Source organism: Dicentrarchus labrax, unplaced genomic scaffold (assembly GCF_905237075.1).
Source record: "Dicentrarchus labrax unplaced genomic scaffold, dlabrax2021, whole genome shotgun sequence".
Lineage (NCBI taxonomy): Eukaryota > Metazoa > Chordata > Actinopteri > Moronidae > Dicentrarchus > Dicentrarchus labrax.
In genome coordinates, this window is record NW_026136702.1 from 5,965,542 (window position 1) to 5,987,662 (window position 22,121).

Below are 22,121 nucleotides of genomic sequence, written 5' to 3' on the forward strand. Positions count from 1 at the left end.
GGCTCTGATGTTGGTCATTTGGTAAACTTGTCTGCAAATCACAGAAACCATGGATTCAGTTGGCTACAACTTAAGCCCATTTTTTTTTTCAGCCTTTACTTGTTTACATTTTGGCAAATCCCCACCATTAAAGATGTGCCGAATTGGCTATTAGGAGTTCCTGTTTGTGAAGTACCCTTGGGTGTACAGACAGCTATCACTGGATTACTGTGGTAGTAAAGAAAACTTCAAAACATGATGATTTTCAGGCAAGTTCTGGAGTTATTAGAGGCGTCTTTTTTTCCTGTGATTACTATTTATGGACAGTTATTCCCGAAGGACATCGGAGATAATGATATCTTCGTCACATTGAGTCTAAAAATATGTATGTATAATATCTGTGTGTGTGTTCAGATTCGATTGAGCATGATTCTAAAACAAATTGCAGCAATTGGATCCACAAATATTAAGGAGAAATCAGCCGATTTAAGTTCTCATTCATTCGTTCATTTTCTTTATTTTATTAAAAATTGCAAAAAAAAAAAAAAATATTGATCAATTATCTGAACATTAATAGCGAAAGGCTTTTAATATGCATATGTACAAACAGGACATAACGGGGAGAAAATCATAAATACTCTTTCAACAAAACAGAAACGCCTGCAGTGTTAGAAGCAACCACACTATTAGAAAACAAGAGTGAACGAGATGAATCTGCTGTCACTCTATACCAAGATATACAAGCTCCTCTTTTCCTCCACTCCTTTGTTGATTTACCTTTTCACGTCCACATGTTGGTTGCACATAAGCCTCATTTCAACTACCCCTCAATATCAGCACCGTAGTCTTTGAGAGGAACTTTAACAATGTCCCTACTATCAAATCTCTCCTATTAAGAAGATCAAAATGCACCAATTCTAAGAAAGTATATCCTCTTTACAGAGAATTGTATAAAAAGCACCATATTAAGTTTATGAAGTATGTTAAGCCATAAGAGGAAGTGCTAGGCATGCTTTAAATCTACATTTCTCTGCAAGCACCATATCCCAGTAAGGTAGCTTTATGTTTGTTAATCATTTTAGTACCACTTCCTAATAAGGCAGCCTTTATAAACGAGCTTTGAGTTGCACTTAAGGGGCTTTACTGATGTTAATAAATACTTTACTAATGCTTTATTGAAGAACAACTGCTGGGTTGCCAAGTTGTGAAAATTCCCTTTGGCCCCTCTAGTTTGTCACTTCATTGATGATGAAGCTTGTAGTTGATGAAGCTTGTAGTTACAAATTAATTCCATCAAAACTGCAGTTAATAAACACTAAAAGGTTGTTAAAAAGTGAATGTGGGTCCAGATGTTCTGCAGCTCTTCTCCAGATGGCCGGAGGTCTAATGGTGAATTTGAGAGGTTTGCATGATAACGTAAAAAAAACCTAAAAAGACAAATAATGTTTCATACCAGAGGAGGATTTACACAATCTAGGGGGATATTTCACAATCTGGCAACCCAAATGTTGCTCTTATTATTAGCCTATAACTTATCTATAAAGCATTAATAAATGATTTATTAACATTAATAAAAACCCTTCATAAAAGGTGACTTATTAATGCCATTATTAAATGATGGGAGGAGGGATACTCTGTTCTCTTTATGGCACCAACAGAAAACAACTGGCTCCACAATACACATGAGATGTCGCTGTGTATGCAAACCCTTTACCGTTAGCACCATTTGTATATTTGGGATTCACTTTAAGATTTGTTTTGTCCAAACCCACAATCCTCACCTTAACTCAAAACCCCTCCCTGTTCAAATATGGGGCGCTGCAGCCAATCCAGCGCCACCATCTGGGCAACAGAGTGAGTAAATTTACAATCAGTGTTCTGTTAAGACAGCCCAGGATTAAGATGTCCCTCCCTATACACCTCCCCTCCACCCGTCCGTTCTCAGTTTCTGGGCTGGGAGTTGAACTCCTGGCAGATGTTGTTAATAATCTTGGGTACAAATTTGTAGAGGTTGTCGAACTCGTCAACGAAGAAAGAGTGCTCTTTGTCGGGGTCTGTGGCGATGTACTCCAGCTCATCCTGGGCTGCCCAGGCGATGCCGATGGAGTAGGCGATCACACCTAGATCAAAGGAAGAGACAACAGATTACACGTGTTTGTCACATCAAACACACCACATGACACCTCGCTGTGGACTGACACACACCAGAGGACACAGGTTTATGTATAATTATATTGTTGATTCTGGGTCAAAACCTTTTTCCTAACTTTAAAAATCTAGTTTTTAGGATTTTTTTTCATGCATAATCAGTGCTTGACCTGATCTTATCTACATAAAATCTCCTTATTTTTTAGATTCTGTTGTAGTTGACCTCTAACCTTGGCGCTGGACAGCCAGTGCAGGTGCCCTGACGTCATCATAGGAGCGCCCATCTGTAATCACAATCATGATCTTGCGTTTGTTGGGTTTAGATTTGCTGAATAGCTGCTCTGCAGCGTAGGTGATGGCAGCCCCGGTGCTGGTCCCGCCGCTCCAGTAGTTGATGCGTTTGATGGCATTCAGCAGCTCGGCCTTGTGGTTGTACTGGCCGAAGGCAAACTCCAGCCTCTGCTCGTAGGTGTACTGCACAGCTCCGACCCGTGTGTCCGTATCAGAGATTTCAAATTCCCGCGTGACGTTGGCCACAAACTGCAGCACCGTGCGGAAGTTGCCAGTTCCCACGCTGCTGGAGCCGTCGATGACGAAGGCGATGTCGTTGGCATTGAGGCAGGTTTTGCTGCACATCAGGCGATCTGTGTCACACACTCTCTTCACCAGGGGTTGGACGGCCTTCCTCAGGGCAAACCAGCTGGTCACAGGCAGGGAGTAGAAGCCGTTGGTCCGACACACAGCCTGTGGGATGAAGGACATATTTTGTTTCAAATTGGTATGTTTCAGTGACACAATAAACCTTACCCTACTATTTCCTGTCAAAATTGGCACTGTGGAAAAAAAGTCTATACTCCACCTTGTCAACAAAGTTGGCCTCAACCAGGTTTTGTTTCTCGTTATCATCGGGGCCCTCGATGGTGACGAAGAATATGTTGATTCCGGACTCCCGAGCGAGCCGAGACGCCTCCTCCACCTTGTCTGTGGGCCAGCCGTCCACCAGCACCACAGCAACGTTGGGAGCTCCTCCTCGGTTTCCATTGGCATCGCTGAAGTACAATTTGTTGATGTAGGTGAGGGCCTTTCCTGTCAGTGCACCAGGGGGCAGCAGGGAGACAGTTATAATGATGCTACAGCCACTTTATATACAAGTCTGTGGTTGAAATGCAGGAATGCTTTTGGGAAAACACACATGGATGGAGGAATTGTTACACAACAAGTGAATAAAAATACACATTGACTGTAGACTAAAGTCCAGAAAAAGTGAAACAAAAGACACATGAAACAAATTTAAAAGTGCTCATTACTGTTCGTGCATTCAGTGGACTGAGTTGTATGTCTTAACTGACCTTCTAAAGAAACTACTGTATGCCAAATAAAAACTTTGCACAGTATTTTGAACACTTATCTCTGTATGAAATGCATTGCTTTAACTGTATATCATCATATAAATAGTCATATTCTTGTTGGTGGTCTTGAAGGCAGAACAGGAGAGGCTCTGTTGGGGACTATAGAAGCCTTTACCACTCACACTGTTGTATGATTAGAGGGCACTTCTGGGCAAACACAAACATCGGTATTTGTATGTGAATGCAAAATTTAGCAAGTCATAAAGACACATGTGGCAGTGGATGCATGCTGACGCACCAACCAAAGCAGAAAAACAGCACTTGCCCTCTGAAAGCGGACCCCCACGGGCTGGTAAAACCCAATGCTTTTCGGTCAGAGCAGAGGAAAAACACGGCTTACAGAAGGAGGACTGTAATTTAGCTAACAGTGTCTCGTAGCAAATTTAGATTTAATTCCATCCTTGCTCGTGAAAATGTGCCTGGGTAGTAAACCATGCGATAATTGCAGCCCTTTCACTTTCACACTTGTGTTTGTAGGCATTTACTGTATCTGGCAGCTGACAGCGGGTCACTCACCCACATTGGAGAGGCCTCCCTTCTGCACAATCTTATCTACGGCTGACTTCACCTCTTTGGAGTTGGAGTAAGATTTCAGACTGATCTCTGTCACAGGGTCGTCCCTTCAGACAAAACAACAAGCAACCACAATATGTTTGTTTTTTTCGTCTAAAAATGGTGCAGAGTAAAACAACAGGAACAGTGAGGTTACCCGTATTGGATGATGCCCATCATGGGTCCAGCCACACCCACGTTAATGGTCTGAGCCACTTCAGACAGGAAGTCCTTCTGGATCTTGAAGCGCCTCTTCCCAATGCTCCAGCTCCCATCCATCAGGAAGACCATGTCCACCTTACAATCTGCAAAAACAGGACACGCCACAAGGTTACAGCATATTCAATAAAAAACATTTTTTAGCAATTAAAGCTGCAGTTGGTAACTTTTATAAAAATAACTTTTGTCATATTTGCTGAAACTTTCACTACATTCTAAAAGCAGTACATGGTGATCTTAGTGGTCCTAATGGCATTTACAAGAATGGACCGGGCCTGAACGAAAACAACCAATCAGAGCCAATAAAGATAGAAAGATACTTTGGGTTGGTGGATTCTTGCACTAAGAACAGATCATTTGCAAGATGTAATAATTAAATAAAAAAGTATGAAGGGCTTACTTGGGTCTCCCTGTGACACAGGCTCAGGTGCTCTGGGTGAAGGTTCTTGCTCTCTCACGTTGAAGCCTGAAAATCAAGAAACACACAAGTCTTTAAAGCAAAAGTCTGCTGAAAACTACTCTTTAGGTTTTATACTATAGAGAAGACTTTTCATAAATTTCACTGGACTTTTTGTGTTATAGAAAATCCCATCCTATATTCATAATATGTTAATAATGTTCTATTTTCTTACTAGAAACAAGAGAACGGGTCAAACTTTACAGAAGCAACCTCAAAGTTTGGTAAAATTTCCACTGAACACGGCGCATTTGCAGCTGTCCACTTTCCAGAAATCCCAAACCTTAGCCAGTATATGTTGTGGCAAAAACTATGCCAAACAGGAACTGATTTTATCCTCAAGCAACCATACCATTTGACTCCAAATCCCTACAATTACAGGCTGAGCAGAAACCCAGATGCTTTTCCTCGGATAGCCTCGGTTTGGTTTGTACTTACAGTCAGAACTGAGGACTTACTGGCAAAGCGACTTGTTTGGAGGGGGGCAGAAAAAGGAGTAGCAGAAGCTATCTCACCTGATTCATAAAGGTTTGCTTCGGGCTTCCAGGCATCCACAGGCTCCACTGCATAGATGATATCATACAAGCTCAGCATTAGCACATTTCTACCACAAAGCAGCAAATAACTAATTAACATCTCCCATTATTATAGCCAGACATAAAGAGGTTTCTAGGTTCCTTTGCTTACGGAATCAGCTCTACTCATTATTAGAAAGCTAAAGCAGCACCTGCTGAATAGCAATAGTCTGAGCCGATGCCTCACTGGATACAAACAGGTGTTTGTAGCCATGGTAACCACTTCTCACCTCTAGTATGGGTTGCGTCCAATGGCACTTTACGGATGCCATCTGAATCAGTAGAGCGAGGCACTAAAAGTAAAGACATCAGTGATGACAGACTGTGACACACACGACACATTTGAAATTGATGTGAACACACCATGACATTACAGCCCGCTCCCACCAGCTCCGTGTTTCAGTGGGTTGGGTGTGTGGTGGTACTCCTGTGGTGCACGCTGGAAATGGCTCAGCCACTCGCTTTTCCAAAACCAAGTCCCTTCAACTTAGATTTGGTGGCTCGGTGTCATCAAACAGATGGACTCATGGCCTGTAATCTGAAAGTCAGGGCTCCTGACTGCCATTTTGTGTCTGGTTTGTAATTTTTTTTGTGCGAAGGCAGTGACTAAAAACAAATCATATGTGTTTTCCTTTCAAAGCACTAAAAGGAATAGTTCCACATTTTAGGAAATATGCTTCTTCGCTTTCTTGCCGAGAGTTTCATGGAGAAGATTGATACCAATCTTGGATCTGTGTGTTAAGGGATCACAGGGATGATTAGCGTAGCTTAGCATAAAGACTAGAATCAAGGGGAAACAGTTAGGTTGGCTCTGTCGGAAGTTAACAAAATCCACCTACCAGCACATCTAAAGTGTTTCAGCACGTTTGTCAGTCATTAGACTTATCAATACAGCTACGCTGCGCAAAGGCTTGTGTTTCACTGGCGTTATTTTATTATTTTTACATTTTTTACTGTATTTTCTTCTACACTGATTGTGTGTTGGACTCTAAGTGCTGCCAAATTGACCTAAAAATGACCTACAGTCAATGCAGTGCCTGAACGCATCCTATGTAGACGCTGCTCTGCTAATGTGCTTTCACTACGCAGCCAATCGTGTAATGCTCACAAAGATCTAATAGCTGATCTCTTTTGTTAAAATTGTACAAAAACTGAAATAAAGAAACAATAAGTAGGCTGAATTTGTAACATTTGGACGCAGTCTTTGCGCAAATATAAATGGCTACTGGTTGTAGCTTCATGTTTAAAAGACCTACATGATGTTTCTGGGCAAGAAAGCACATATTTCCCACATTGTCAAACTGTTCCTTTTAGTGTCATGGCCCAACTGTTTGATACATTTCATTGTATTATCATTATTAGTAATAGAAGTAGTACTGAAGTAAAATGGGAACATGTGAGTGTGGTCATGTCTAGGAAGTTGTGTCAAGTGTTGTGTCCCTGAGAGAAAACGTCTACAGAATCCCAATCCATACACATGGCAATATAAAACCTAAACCCCAAGACTTGTTAGTTCCCAATGAATAGAATAGTAAAACACTTACTGTATGGTCCAAAGTTATAAAACCAGCGCTCATATTCTGAGATATCAGGCCTGTGATCCCGAGCTAGAGGAGGATGTTGTGAAACCAATTAGTATTCCCAAAATGAACTTCAGAGGGAAAAGCACACATTTCCATGGTTGTGATTGGCCACATATCCTTCCCAACCAATCGCAGACCAGTGAAAACAACGGCTTTGTGCAGAATAATCACCTCACAGTGTCTCTCACATGCACAAACAATAAACCTGCCCTATGCTCTTCTTTTCCACACTTCACAGGAATCTCTCATATGGCAGGCAGATGGCATGTAAACACAACGTCTTGAGAGACACATTTCAACACATACATGGTCAGCAGATACCTAACTGTATCACTCACACGAGCATGCTGCGTTTGCACATGCAACATACCGGTAGATAGATACAAGGTGTGGTAACCTGGGGGCAGTGCACACCAAACTGTCATGTTGTGTTGCCTTCGAGGGAGGTTAACTTACCTGAAATCTCAGGTGCGTCCGTTTCAGTCCACGTGTATCCAGAGTCTGGAGCTGCATAACTAACATCTGAATATACAGCAGAGAAGGCGGAGGCATCAGCAACTACTTAAACTAATGGCATTCCCATCAGCCTCTACTGCACTTTGTATTCAGTGCTAATTAACTAATGTTAGCATGGTAATATGGTAAAGATGGTAAACGTTAACATTATACCTGCATGTTAGCATTGGCATTGTGAGCCATGGATGTATTACAAGCATAGAGTGTATAAATATAGATACATATATTAGAAAGAATGCAGGTTTTCAGCCATTGGCTTCATTTTTCAGATTAAGCCAATGGCTTCCGGGCTACGTTCACTATTGTATCATCATTAGTCTATGATTACAGGTAATCTCTCTTAATACATCCATCCATACACCGCTGTGTATAGGTACAGTCTCACAGAGTCTTGAATGTCTTTTATTTGCAACCTGAAAAAACCTTCATTGCAAAACTTTCAAAGTAGGTTTTTTCCACTTCACTTTTATTGATCACCTGTTGATCACCTGTTTCATAGGTTGTGAGATGAAACAAGCCCTTTGAAAACGGTTTCTTCTATACAGTAAGTGAGAATTCTAAAAATGCACTATATTTCTAAGGCTATATATTCGGCAATGGAGGAATAAATTAAATATTCAATGAAAAATGGACATTAAGTACCTTAACAGAAAACATTTTATCACATATTGCACCTCAGTTTGAATCTTAAAGAAATCATTTATATTTAACTTAGAATATGTTTATGAATTGCTAAAGAAGGCTGATCTGTTCTGTTGTTGGTACCTGCTGGTCGTCGAGCTCCTGGGAACCAATCAGGACGAGGAAAGGAAGGGGGGGCCCAATCCCTTCTGGGAAAAGCTGTGCAGGGAAAGATTAGAAAGCCGTGTTCAGCACAAGCACCAAGAAGGAGCATACTTGTGACCTCCACTAAACCTGCCACGTTATTAGTGGGGTATGCACAAGATGTTCAGCCTTGAGTCAGACACCAAACATACCGTAGTCACTCAGACAGACAGTGACTGAGCGACTAAAGGTTGTTTTAGTGAAGCTCTTCCTCGCTCTGTCTACCTGCAGGGTAGACAGACAGAGGAAGCCCAACTCTCTGAGAAAATGTGTTTCTCATTTTTCTGTTTTCTACCTGCCGCTCTTGGCATCACAATTCACGCGGACTCAACGTTGTAACTTAAGACGTGGCAAAAACAAACATCTGGCAGTTAAATCGGCCGGATTCTTGCATGGCACAAGGTTAATCGAAATGTGATTGAACACTAGAAGCCCAAACAGCTGAGCAAAACCATAACAGTGCATTGCATCTGTCCAAACTGACTGAGCCATGACAACACACTTCAGTTAACCCCTCCCTGCGGTGGATGGGTAGCTTACACAAACACACAGCCTGGGCTCTGAGGTTCCCATCCAGTGGCAGCCAGGGAGCAAGGCCTTTGTTGACCGGGACGGGCTGGGAGAGCCCAGCCAGCGGCCCAGCGAAGCGTGGGAGTATTATTCTAAAGTTGGTGTCAAACCAGGGACAGTGTAGATAGTAGGAGGCAGAGATTAGCTTAATCTGCTGCTGGTCAAAGGCCCAGTGCTATACTGCAGACAGTGGTGTTGTTTTTTCTGATGAAACAGGTGCTTTAAAAGAATTGAGTTTAACTCTCCTGATCATAGCCACTTCAGTGATCACTACGGCCAGAAGGTCAGAGCAGCACCGAGAATAGTGACCTTTGGCTGTAGCTCAATCTGTAAAACTTTCAGAAGCGCTGATAATATGCAATTCCTCCGAAAGTCACAAAACAGATTTTATTACATTTTAACACCAACACAGCGGCCCAACGAACTGAATTTTGACATATTTTACAGAGGTTTTCCATGAACCTTTGTGGTTGTCAAGTGGGCATATGTCAGGCTAAACTGGATCGTAACATTTCCAGAAAGCTGAGCAATAAATTCGAACATCTGTTTGGGGCATCCGGGTGGCAAAGTGACAGCGGAGAAAACCTTTCAACTCATAAATCAGAGTTCAAAACGCCAGCGTCAGCAAGCATCCACCACCACTACCGGCTCCAGGGGTCGGGCTGTGTAGTTGATCCTGACCTCTGACATCTAACCTCAAGCATAAAGAATTTCCCTAAGGGGATCAATAACTATCACGTTATTATCCCTCTGAACAGCCGCTCTCTGCGCTGATCCGATACTTTACACACTTGAGTCTCAGCAAAAAACAGATAAATTATGTACTAGCTTGAAACAGCTCGCACTGCATTTTAGAAATCATATCATACAATCAACCATCATTTAAATGGATGTCTAAGTTTAGGGATTCATGGTTTAGCATTCCACAGGAGCAAAAACAGAAGCGCATTACTCAGTGAGCCAAACCTAGCATGGTTTGAATGGCTGGTCAAGCTTTCTATTCTTGACAGGCTGCAGAGTGGACCCAGATCCTGCAGCGCTGTGGACTGGGTCTCTCTGGGAGCAGCAACGGGCCACTTGCTGCTGCTGCTGCTGCTGCTCTCATCTCTTTCTCCCTCTCTGCAAGCATTTACAAGGGGAGGGGAAAAGGCCAGACCAGATGGGATCTGTCATAAGATGTTATTATGGTACTGACAGAGCGCGTTTCTCATCGTGGTCTTATCTAAAAGAGAGAGGTTGAGGGTTCGCTGATATCTCAGAATAGTGGAGATATGGCACAAGATGAATTCAGGACACTGATATCATATCATCGTTCATCTTTGAGGCATATAGACATACTCGCTTCTCATTTTTTAATGCAGGGTTCAGTGAAAGTCGTAATTCTGCCCACCGTTTATAGAGGCCTGGCCGGGCATTGAACCACAGCATCCCTCAGAGGGTAAACATTAGTGCAGCTTTATAAAACATTTCAACCAGGGTTTTACTGCTCTCGTTTCCCCCTGTTTGATCAGACCTGTCTACTTCTCTACATCACCGAGTGTGTCTGCTAGTGAAGTTTGAGGACTCCCACTCAGGGTCTGGAGATACTTACCAGGGTTGGACTGGCTCATGGTTGGAGTCCGCTCGGGTGGGGCCGGTTGAACCCTGTTAAAAGCTGTTTGTAGCAATGAGAAACAGGCAGATAGAATAAGAAAGGAAAAGAAGGGAGAAAGGGGGGCAGAAGAGAGCTTCAGGTCTGGGGCTTCATCCACAAATGCAGCCCAGCTGTTTTTTCTTTGAGTGCAGTTGAAGGCATTTTCTCCGCAGCATGATATCAAAAACAAAAGGATATATGCTGGGCGTATTTACAGGCCTTAACTTGGCTACATTTGCCTCTTTTCATCTCAGAGAATGAAAACACGAATAAGAGGACGTGCCTGATGACAGAGAACAGCGGTTATCGTGAAAGGAATGTTAGCTGAGATGCTTGATGGAGTGGATTAGTGTTGACCCCTGGGTGAAGATCACAGGGGCTTATGGGTGTGGATATGAGGGTCAGACTTACAGCGGTCTACGTCTCCTGGATTCTTGTTAAGACTTCTGTCCCCCCTGATGTCCTTGAACAGCATTCCCTGTCAATCCCACCATGTCTACCTGTTTGTTACTCTGATTTTGTGTGTGTGTGTGTGTGTGTGTGTGTGTGTGTGTGTGTGTGTGTGTGTGTGTGTGTGTGTGTGTGTGATGAGGCTGACCTGGGCCAACTGGAGAGGATGGCGGTCTCCTGATAACCGACCCTGCCTCTGGTCTGCGCAGACCTGGGACCAAGATTGGGAGACAAATGTGAGACAACATGAAATAATATTTATCTTTTTTATCTGCACTGGCAGATAAATGGGTACTGGTTAATATTCTATGGTATAGTGTGTAAACATTGCAATTAGCTCAAAGCACCGCTATGCCCAAATGCAGCCTCACAGCCCTCTAGCATGGCTGTAGACTCTTGTTACAGAGTCATTCTTGAGGAAACATTACGTTATATTAAAGAAAAAAAGGTTAGAAATGCTTGCTACTACAGTGGTATTTTCCTTGAAAGATAACAGAACAGAAGTTGAGCAGAACAATCTGGTCTGGCTGTGTCTCAGAAGACTAGTAAAAAAGTCTTTGAAAGCAGCTGTGCGGAGCAGAGATACCATGCAGACTTGATGTATCAGCACAAAAGAAAGAAAGAAAGAAAGAAAGAAAGAAAGAAAGAAAGAAAGAAAGAAAGAAAGAAAGAGAAAAAATAAAATGTTGAGACAATCTCTATAAAACAAAAGAATGAAATGAACACAGACACATCTGGAGGATTATAGCTCGGTTTACCTGCACTGGCACGTTGTGGGAATCTATTCGGATAGGCACTTCCTCTGAATACTTTGAAGAGATGCCATGGTTTAGTTAAACTTGAATTGTTATATGTGGTGTAAAGGACTTTCCAAGAGCTGCAGAATCAGTGAGAGTATTGACGTACCTTGGCCGAGACTCTTCCCTTGACCATTCTGTGACTGTCCTATACCAGTGTTGAGAATAACAGAGTGTGGGCACAAAACAAGTGTAATGTAAATTCAAATTCATTCAACGTAGTTTTTGGATTTAGTATAAACCAATAACCCAGGTTATGGCCTTACTGTTTTAAGTGTGTTTGCCTTAAAACAAGTGAACTCTACTGATTTCACAAATTAATTTTCAAGTTGTGCCGTTGATGAGGACAAACTTGCTTTGTAAACAGCACCAACTTTAATACAGAATACATAATGAATCCTGGTGCACACTATTCCCAGAGGACTGATGTGAAGCAAAGACCCCATGCTTGACATAAACTCATGTTCCTGCACGTCCCAGTGTAAAGCGACACCACCGTACCCCCCATGCCACCAAAAAAACAACAGTGTTGACCTCGGTTTGCTTACTTGAACTTGCAGCTGCCACAGAGGCAAGGTATGGGTGACTGCTGCCTAGATAGAAGAAAGACAAATGGGGTGCCAATATAGAGAGGGGAGAGATAAAGTTACAGTAAATGAAAGAGAGAGAAACGGTGGGAAGGTCGTCTGGCACACGGCCCATCTCATGTACACACATACCTTAAGATACTGCAGCATTGTCTGCTCACTGTAGCTGCATTTCTCTCCAAAACAGGGCAGATGACTCACGGCGATTACCGTCTGATAATGTTTTCATTTAATAAGAGTGATGAACGGTCTGGTGATCAAGTGTACAGTTGAGTCAGTCAAGCCACTGAACAGCACTGTAACTTCATCACAGACCAGCTGTAATTTGTCAGAATTGCAGTTGTGACTTGTAATTACCAGCTGCAATCGTTCGTCTTCATCACTCAGTTTCACACAAATGAAAGCTTGTTCTGGCAAACAGCATTTCTAGTTACAAGCTGCTAATGTTGTTAGTGAGACTAACAGCTAGGCGGCACACTGGCTGCAGTGGATCTTCTGTGTGGATCGGTATTATTGGATCATTAACAGCATCCTGCATCCAAGTAAATACACAATCCTCCACATAACATACATGGATCCATTGACGTAGAAGAAAGAATAAACTTTTTGTACATGTATGTATGCAAAAATGATTTAAGTGTTTGTTTAAATCACCTGCATCCCTGACTTTATGGACAGCAGCTCGAGCCTTGGTGGTAGTGGGTGGTGGTGGAGGTGTAGGGGTGGTGGTGGTGGTGGTGGGAGCCATTGTGGTGGTGGTGGTGGGTTCAGGTGTTGTAGTAGTGGTGGGTTCAGGTGCTGTTGTCGGAGGCATCACTGTGGTGACCGCAGGGGATTTGGCCTCCTTTTGACCTGAAGGGAGACGACAGATGAAGGCGGTCGTGTACAAGACGGATGGTCGGGGAGGAAGAACGTCTACAGTAACTGCTGTGTAGTAATGCATTCTTGACATTCTTAGGCAGACTGCGGCACTCAGACCCCTCATTCAACCTGAGCGAAGTTCAACATGCCAGAGTCAAACGCAGGACACTTTTTGTCCAAAATACACACCGATCTGGTGATTTGTAGGCTGAAAGATTTGGGTTAAAACTAAAACTTAAATTGTTTGGAAAGTAAAAGCTTTTAGATAATGGGTTACATTTAACCTTTGTTTCAGCAGCATTTCAATGACTATATTTCACTGCGAAAGCCTGACCTTTATGCTAATATATAGTGAATGAAATGCTGTTGAAGTAACGGTTATATATAGCCTAAACATTATATTATAGTACTAATACTATAATACTTTTATTCTATTATAGTCTAACAACCTTTAACTTTTTAACTAAATTTCCCTCAGTTTGATGTTCCCTTGTCATTTTTCCTTCCCGATATGATTCTGATATCTGAACTTTGAATATCAACCGATACAGTCTACCGATCCAATACATTTCTTAACAAGCGTATACTACTATGTCTGTTTGATTACTATTTCTGTACGGTCTGGCTTAGATTAAACCCTCTGAGTCAAATTAATATTCTCTATTCAGGGGAAGACAATGGTAGACAGGGTACTGCTGGAAAGAGCATATGAAATCATCAATTTATTTCTTAAAACAAGTTTGTTAAAACATGTGCGTAGTTTTGACATTGCACTTCCATAGCATTTACAGTACCACAACAGAATTATTTTTGTATGTTTCTTCCTTTTTATTGTATTTAACTCATGTCATATTGAAATATCATCTGCAAGTTTCTCTATTTTTCCCTTAAAGTAATATTGTACGTTGTTGCATGTTGTACGTCCAAATGAAATAAAAAGATAACAGTCAATAGGTTCTTTAATATAGTCCTAAACTTACCTTCTTTATGGAGGAATAAGTATGAATTGATTGGTGGAACACTTTTTAAAATAACATATTTTTAATCTTTGGTTTAGGGGGGAGGTATTTTCAAGCCAAAAGGCTCAAGTCCAAGTGAAGTCACGAGTCACTGGTGTTAAATTCCAAGTGAAGCTGCAAATCATTTGAGTTTGTCAAGTCGATTTAATACACATCAAATTTCTGTCTGTCACCAAATCTTTGCTTACTCATATCATTGTGAAACACTGAGCGTCTGTCAGTCAACTAAATGTAATAAAAAAATGTGTGTAAAAATAACTCTCACTTGTTTTCACGTAGGTTGGTCTTGAAGGAACGTAGTCCAGCGTAGAGGGGTAGATCACTCCTTTCTTGGGCTTCCCCACTGAAACACAACAGAGCCAGCTATTGGTTGTAGTGTAAATCCTAAAGAACTGTATAAAACACTATTCTCTTCATCATTAATACCTGAGACAACGAACGACTCCCTCCACTTCGGTAGAGACAGAGAGCGCACTCCGTTTGAATTGCTGCCTTTGTAGATGTTCTGGCCGGCCATCTTCCTCACTATCACCTTTCCTCCTGTGTTGGTGATGATGCCACTGTGGACACACATTTTTTAAATCAGATATAACTGTTAATAACCTGACATACAGACGTCTCCTGTGAGCTTTATTTCACATTAATCACTGTTAACCTGTGAATAGCTGCGTTGCAGATGCTGGAGATGGAGGCGAACACGCCCGTCCCGTAGACTTGCTGCTTTGTCTCCTTACAGTGGGCAGGACATTTGACTATGAACTCTGGGAGATTGATCTTTCCTGCTCTGACATCGCACTCTATGTCAGGAACAACTGTAGAGGGAAGAAGAAGAAGAGCAAGATGGTTCAAGGCAGGATTTTAGACAGGTGTTTGTAGATGTTGAGGTTAGTTTATACATGACAACTGACAGCATTGCAATTAGAGCGGAAACAATACAATTGATCATTGATTTTAAGCAAAATGTCAAGCTTCTCAAATTTTAGTATTTGTTGCTTTCTTAGTATCATGTAATAATTAACTGAATATGTTTAAGTTTTGGAGTGTTGGTCGGATACTTTGGGCTGCAGGATATCATGTCTGGCCTTTTTCACATTCACTGGCTTTTTATGGACCAAATGCTTAATTGAGTGATCAAGAAAAAGATAATGACAATAATTGTTATTGTATTAGTACAACATGTAGAAGCAGGGAAATGCTGTTGAAGCAATGGTTGTATGTAAACAAAAATCACATTTAAATCAATGCTGACTAGGATTAATTCAGTGCATTTTTTACATCATAAGATAAAGGTTTGATTCAACACTTTTTTGAATCAGTGAATTAAAAGCGACTGCAGTGGAGAGAGCCAGTGGAGACTATAACAGTGGGACTGTCGGAGATTACAGGCTTGCTTGTTGATGATGTGTACCTTGCTTTGGTTTCTTGTTCTTTGATCCGTTAGGCTTGGCCCAGCAAGCACAGGACAGGAGGAGCGCTGCGGGTGAGGCAGAGGGAGTTTCACATAATAGCAGACAAAGTAACATAATCATCAGCGTGTTTACTGTACACACAAGACCTCTGTGACAGAGGATGCGGCTGTTTGATGGTGTGAATGTACAAAAATGTGATTCTGAAGGAGATTTGGACATATGAAACACTGTCGTCAAGGATGATATATTTAAAACCAGCGTACTCCTGCGGAGAGACAGACAGGTTGCTCACCGAGGCAGATGGCAGAGAGTGATACTCTGATCATGATGGGTGGTGTGCTGGTTCAGCAGGTCAGCCAGATGTCCTTGTATAACCTCCCAACCTTAGAGGGAGAGAGAGGAAAAGCAGCAGAATTTCACTGTTGTCCTCTGAAACCAATTTCCTGCTTCCTGCTTACCCGCTGAAAGTAACTTTGGACACTTTGGTCAACATTTCTGAGTGTGACGATGTGGTGAAGCGTCAGCTGGAAACAAGGCAGAGTAAACTTGTGCCACTGAGATACACTTTCCAGAGATTTTTGGATAAATAGCAGACAGACTGTGGACTTTAACTTCACACAGAGCCGAATGACTCATCCAGCATTCGTAAAGCCAGTGTGGTTGATTAAACAACTTGAAAAACATTTATTGTAACTCATGTTGTCGTGCCTGCTTCTAAATCAGTCAGATCAATTAAGGATTGTATTTCAGCGAAGGTCAGTGTTTCTTGTTCCACTTAGTTGGGTTACAAAACGCTGAAAGTATCAGAAAGTCCACAGCGAACATCTGGACTCTGAGACCAAACTGTATGTGCCAGTCCTCCCTCTATGTATGGAGTCAGACTCAATTAGAGAGCACACACAGACGTAATTTAATGCATAAGGAATGGGGAACTGCATTCAATCAGATGGCTTCTTTGTTTGACACCAATAACCACATCAAGCTGGATCCCAGTTTGAAATACAGTCTGTTTACAGTACACACAGAAAATGTCTTTCTGTGTCTGTCATTCAGATATAAAAGTTATACCCATTAATCAAAGACTTAAATCAAAGACGAAGCCTGTGTTAACAAGAACAGAAGTGGGTCGCCAAGACATCATTCCAGACACTGCAGGTCTGTTGAAGTAATGATAGCGCTGCTGATAACTACTACAGCGAAGCCTGAGCTAACCCTACCCTAGACCTGGCACTGCAGCGAGCCGGTGGGATGGAGCTCCTTGCTGCGGAGGTGATGACTGAGGCCTCCCTGTTAACAGAGGAATGCTGTACCTCCCACAAGGGTGGCGGCACATCTGTCACTGCCGCCACACACCAGCAGGTTCAATCTGATCATGTGATTGTACAGCGACCTCTGAGGCAGGGTCAGATATGATGCAGTTCAGACGCAAAGGATCGCTGGTTGGATCTCAGGAGGATAAATGTGTGTGGGCAGAGTCCCTACCTCAGTACAATTGCTGAGCTGCACTTGAGCAAGGACTTTAACTGGTTAGGTGTGAATGTGTGTTAATGTGAAAAACACTGCTCTCAGTAAAACCAGAAGAAATAAACGTTTAAAAAATAAGAAATCACTGGTTTTAATGTGCTTTTATCCCCAATGAACAGCTGGAGTGAAGGGTTATACACCCATAATTTAATCATCAAATAGAATGATTTTATCACTCAATAGAGCACAAAGCGGGCAGGAAAGTAGAAACATGTCAGACTCTGTAAAAGAGGACCCTTTACCTCTGTACATATAAACAGCTCATTCTAAGGTAACAAAACACATCAGTTCTTATATTCAGGTGATTTTACACTAATGAAAACATACCTATTAATATTATATTACATTCCTGCCAATAGATCCTCCTAAATGTTACACACTGAACCTTTAAAGGAATAGTACTCATTTTGTAAAATACACCTATTTGATTTCTTAATGAGAGTCTCTGTAAGTTACAGCTAACAACTGTTTAACGTAGCTTAGCACAAAGACTGACAACATGAAAACAGCTAGCCTGACTCTGTCTACTTTTGTTTGTTTGACTCATACAAAAACCAAAGTGTAAAACGTTGTGGTTTTAAGGCAAGTTATATGGAGGACTACCTGTTGGCCGGGTGCAGTGACTTAAGGCAGCCTCCACAGGTTGCCTGGCAACCTCACAGTGATGACAAGACCCCAGGAATTCACTGCACCTAGCCAAGACAGAGTTTGCCAAATAAACCCTGTAATAATACCATTACATGTTTTCTTTTCACATTTGTACTTTGTTGAGATTAAACAAACTTTTTCCTACCAGCTTCAACAGGTGCTGGTAGGCAGATTTTTTTTACTTTTGGACTGAGCCAGGTTGGCTGTTTGCTGTTTAAAACTCAAGAATTAATCACCAGCTGCGTCATTAAGAATAGCATCCTGTCCTTAAAAGCATCAGGCTGTTAAAAATACGTGTACAGTGTAATGATTTAACTTTTTAGGATTTTTGAGGTGTTGGAGTTCAAAAATGTAAAAGTTACTGCAATAAGTCATTTCCATGCTCAGCTCTCTATTGCAGCTTCTTCTATAAAGTGGGCATGAAGTCCTTCTACTGCACTGGAGTCCATGATTTCCCACCTAATGATGGTATTTTTAGAGGGAATACACACCGCAATAATAACATATCATGTTATGGTAACAAGGAATATAGTTGCAGTTGGCAGTGACAGGACTTTCCCTAATGCAGCTCTACATTTTTATCTGACATTCATGAGCACTGACATGATTTTTCCACAGTGTTGTGCTTTGACAGGCAGGTAGATGACTGCTGCGCAGTCAGGACTACAATTTGTCCTTGCGGGGGAAGAAAGCTGAGGCTGGGAACAAGCTGGGACAGATATGTACATCTACAGTACAGGAGACGGACCTGCAGCATATGAGAGGTGAGTCAGCGCGCTTCACTGGATAAGGCAGGCTACAAAAATCATCTGTCATACACCTCAAGGAAATATATACCGTGAACACCATGTTCCCCAATGTACAGTAGAGCTACTATCATATCATACAAACACCACCGTTCATTCGACGACTGTTCCTGAGTTCTTTAAAAGGTGACATCACTGTAGGAGAAAATGAAATGTGTAAAAATAAAATGACAATAATTTAAGACGTCCTAGTTGGTGTTCTCAGTGAGAGCCTCTAAATGCCTCCTTCTTCAAGCAATGAAACACAGGGCAAATGATATCCTTTGACAAACACTTTGGGAGTTTCCTGTACAGTAGATAATAGATCCTGAAGAAACACAAACTCTCTCTCTCTGTCCCTCTCTTTCTCTTTCTCTCATTTCACATTCAACTAAATGATAAAAAATAAACAAACAGAGGCCGAGATCTAGGATAACTTTTCACATGCTCAGATAGCTTTTGAGACGCGGTATGTGAGGGCTTTCAGACTCACCACTTACCACCACCATAAATCACAAACAAGGACGGTTACCTGCTGTGTAGGTATTGTATATCTTACATACACCTGGGTTAAACTTTAGATAAGGCACAGGTTGTTCCTATAGCTCAGCTTCAGCCATCATTCTTTATTTTTCCCCAAACCGTGTGTCTCATTTCTGCTGGGTGGGGACACAAATCAACCAAACTGACAATTAACTTTGAGAAAAGAGTACAAAAAAAAGTAAGCAAAGTGATTTTCACAGCCGCTGCAAAAGATAAAAGGTTTTGTGCAACGGCCTCAGTCACTTTAAAACCCAGCAGCTCAGACAGGTCACATAGTTTGAGGAATTAAAGCGCAATTCAATTCGGGATAACATTCTCACTACAATGTGGATTACATGCACAAAACCTTAACCGAGATTACACAGGGCCAAGCTGTTTCGCGCAAGGCCGCAGCAAAATTAACATTTTCAGCTCCTGCAGGCAAACACCAGCAATCTGATAATGTAGTGTGAGCATCACACCTGGCAGGAGTGTCACAGGTATACAATGGCTATAATGCAAACAGGATGTACAGTAGCTGGCTGTGTCTATTTCAAAGGCCAGCACACAATGGGTTCTCAAAACATGAGCAGACCACACACACCTGTAACTGGTGCACCACAGTCTTAGAGGTGTTTGACGGAAGTTGTTGATAAGCACTGATAAGACACTGAAAATGTAATTATTTCACATTTTTACACCCTAAAAGGATTCTGTAATGATGAACTTTTGGGTCATACAGCTTGATGCTAAAACAGCAGGACTGTATTTCAATTCTTCCTCCATTTCTGCAGCAACCACATTCCTTGTCTGAGGTGACTGGTGTAAATGCAGGGAGGGTACGCACTACATGGGACTGAGGCTTGGTTGAGTATCATGGCCAGTCTTGAACTCGGTTTCAGAGAGTTCCTGAGTGATGACATGCCTAACGTTAGACAGTATTTACACACACCCAGTGCCAGGGAAGGAGGGTTAAATCCCAGCATTCACAGGTGTCAGAAATATACTGTAAGCATGTTAGATGTACCAAGTGTTGTAGCAACAAGCAAACTAAAGAACCATTGGAGAGATCAGACACACAGGGAAGCCAACATGTCTCTACAAGGTCATTTCTGTAGCCTTTTGGGCTGCTGCTGCTAGGACAGTGTTTGTTTATCAAGCACAGAGCTGGCTGAATTACTTTAATTCTTGGCACCAGCTTCAGTGCAAGCCAGAGCCTGCAGTCTGCTGCTGGACATATTGTGTAGAGACCACCTGTGCTTAATCAGACTCCTTCAAACCATACAGAAATGTCAGAAAGAATACACAAATAAATGTCAAACACAGTGTACAAGAAATAAAACCTAAAGCTGAAGAATTCACCACTCAGATTTGCTTATTATCATACTGTCAAAATGAGTCATTTCAAAATAAAGGCTTAGGCAAGCCTGATAGGAAAAAAATAACAAAAATAATAGCTCAGTTTCCACAGGCTATAGTATGAATGATCATGGCTGAATTCATTCAGCTAGAAAACTCGCTTCGGGAGAGAGGAAAGGAGTGTTTACTAGACAAAATATATTTTAAAATAACAAACAGAAAGTAAAACAAACATTGAATTTAAGCAGTGGTACGATAATCTGGGCAGCCTGTCAAATCAACTGAAATATACAGACATCCACGATATAAATTGCAAAAGAAAAAAGTTAATAAAAAAGTTTGTAAAAACGCCAAAACTTCGTGTAGTGTTAAGATTCCCCACAGACCTGATGACCAAAAGTGCTCCAATTCACTTAGACTCAATGGACAGCTATTACGCGCAATTACGCATCATTTAAAAAGTGGATAACTCATTGACGCCACGCAGCAGCAAACTTCGCCAGTTCATATGTGGAGCTGAATTGTAGTTATATGTTCAAAATCCGCATCTCCGTAGAGCAATGAAGGTGAACTTACCTGAGAAGGTAAAATAATCCTCCAGGCGTTAGAAAAAAGTAATTCCCTGTGCAGTTTTTTCCCGAATCCTTACTCTTTCATTGAAAAAGCAAATTCAGACCAGCGGGCGTGTGTGCAAGCGCTGAACTGTTCCACCTGGACTTTTACTCCTGCATGATCGGAGCGCTCATTAAAAGTGGAGAACGGGACGGGGCCAGAGTTTCCCCTCTTTGCCCGTCCCACTTCAGGCGCCCAGCTCTTCACCCAGGCAGAAGAAGATCAGTAACCCGGGGCCATCAGGAGAGGATGCAGAGACCTGGCACCCAGCAACATAGCAGAGTTAAGTATCCTTTTGTTTCTTTTGTTTTTCTAGGACAGAAGAAGCCAACACATATATTCATAGCTTTTACATGCCCAAGGAGAGGATTTTGCTTTACACTGGCACTTCAAGCTGCATCTTTTCTGTTATGTGAGTGAGGAAAACAGAGCAATGAACTCACTCATCCCATTGTCTGACTGAGAAATAAAACAACCACTCTGTGTAAACTCTCACCACAGCCATCACTCCTCCTCCAACAAATAAACCAAACAACACCTGTTTGGGACACTTCAAGTCACATCCACAGTCACTTTGTGGTCTGTGCGTCTGCTGTTGTGGTCTACAGTACATGTGCTCCCCCACAGCCCCCCCTCTAACACACACACAGACATATGTCAGCCTCAACTAACAGGGAGAGCCTGTTGGTTTATGCAGATTGGCACACAAGCTGCTGCCATTATGCACTATACGGATGGTTACGCTGAAGCTGATTGCCATTTTGATTTAGAGGTCTTAAGGGCTGCTGTAAAAGAGCTCATTGTGCGTGTGATTATGGTCTTTGCAGAAATGCAGAAACCACCTTGGGCACTTTTTTTTTTAAAGATTAAACTTTCATGGCTGAGGTAGATAATTGCCCATTGATGTTGCTAGGAAAAAAAATATCAGGTGGTATTCCAGAGTTGCTCATTTCTCTTTCAACAGTGCCATTAGTTTGAAAGCTTGTCAACAGAAAAAAGCTGTCCTAATTCACCACACCCATGGACCAGTTGAAGAGTTTTCTGTAAAAATAGAGCCACCATGCTTCCTTGAATGAATGGAG

At 41.9% G+C, this 22,121-nt stretch overlaps 1 protein-coding gene across 3 annotated transcripts; it reads right to left on the reverse strand.

The window, feature by feature from the left end:
• Positions 1–464: 464 nt before the first annotated feature.
• On the reverse strand, positions 465–21,513 carry vit (vitrin). 3 transcript variants are annotated; one of them, XM_051429524.1, is made up of 23 exons: positions 21,004–21,513; positions 15,882–15,972; positions 15,589–15,654; positions 14,836–14,992; positions 14,607–14,740; positions 14,446–14,523; positions 12,955–13,152; positions 12,262–12,306; positions 11,823–11,861; positions 11,675–11,725; positions 11,065–11,127; positions 10,425–10,487; positions 8,204–8,278; positions 7,379–7,444; positions 6,884–6,946; positions 5,570–5,632; positions 5,280–5,327; positions 4,708–4,773; positions 4,246–4,393; positions 4,053–4,156; positions 2,987–3,213; positions 2,358–2,871; positions 465–2,099 (listed from the first exon to the last, which is right to left on the reverse strand). In XM_051429524.1, the coding sequence occupies exons 2-23, from the start codon at positions 15,913–15,915 to the stop codon at positions 1,921–1,923; spliced, it is 2,481 nt and encodes an 826-aa protein (XP_051285484.1). In that variant the 5' UTR covers positions 15,916–15,972; positions 21,004–21,513; the 3' UTR covers positions 465–1,920. The 3 variants fall into 3 exon arrangements, with proteins under 3 accessions (XP_051285484.1, XP_051285492.1, XP_051285499.1); XM_051429532.1 differs by lacking the exon at positions 6,884–6,946; XM_051429539.1 differs by lacking the exons at positions 11,675–11,725; positions 11,823–11,861; positions 12,262–12,306 and having other exon boundaries at positions 21,004–21,511.
• Between the last annotated feature and the right edge of the window lie 608 nt (positions 21,514–22,121).

Excerpts from the sequence above, each read along its gene's own strand:
- vit (XM_051429524.1), bottom strand. The coding sequence starts at position 15,915 with ATGATCAGAGTATCACTCTCTGCCATCTGCCTCG. Across the intron at positions 5,633-6,883 it reads TTATAACTTTGGACCATACA|TGCCTCGCTCTACTGATTCA; the intron begins GTAAGTGTTTTA and ends CTTTACTTTTAG. Across the intron at positions 5,328-5,569 it reads GGACGCAACCCATACTAGAG|TGGAGCCTGTGGATGCCTGG; the intron begins GTGAGAAGTGGT and ends TCATCTATGCAG.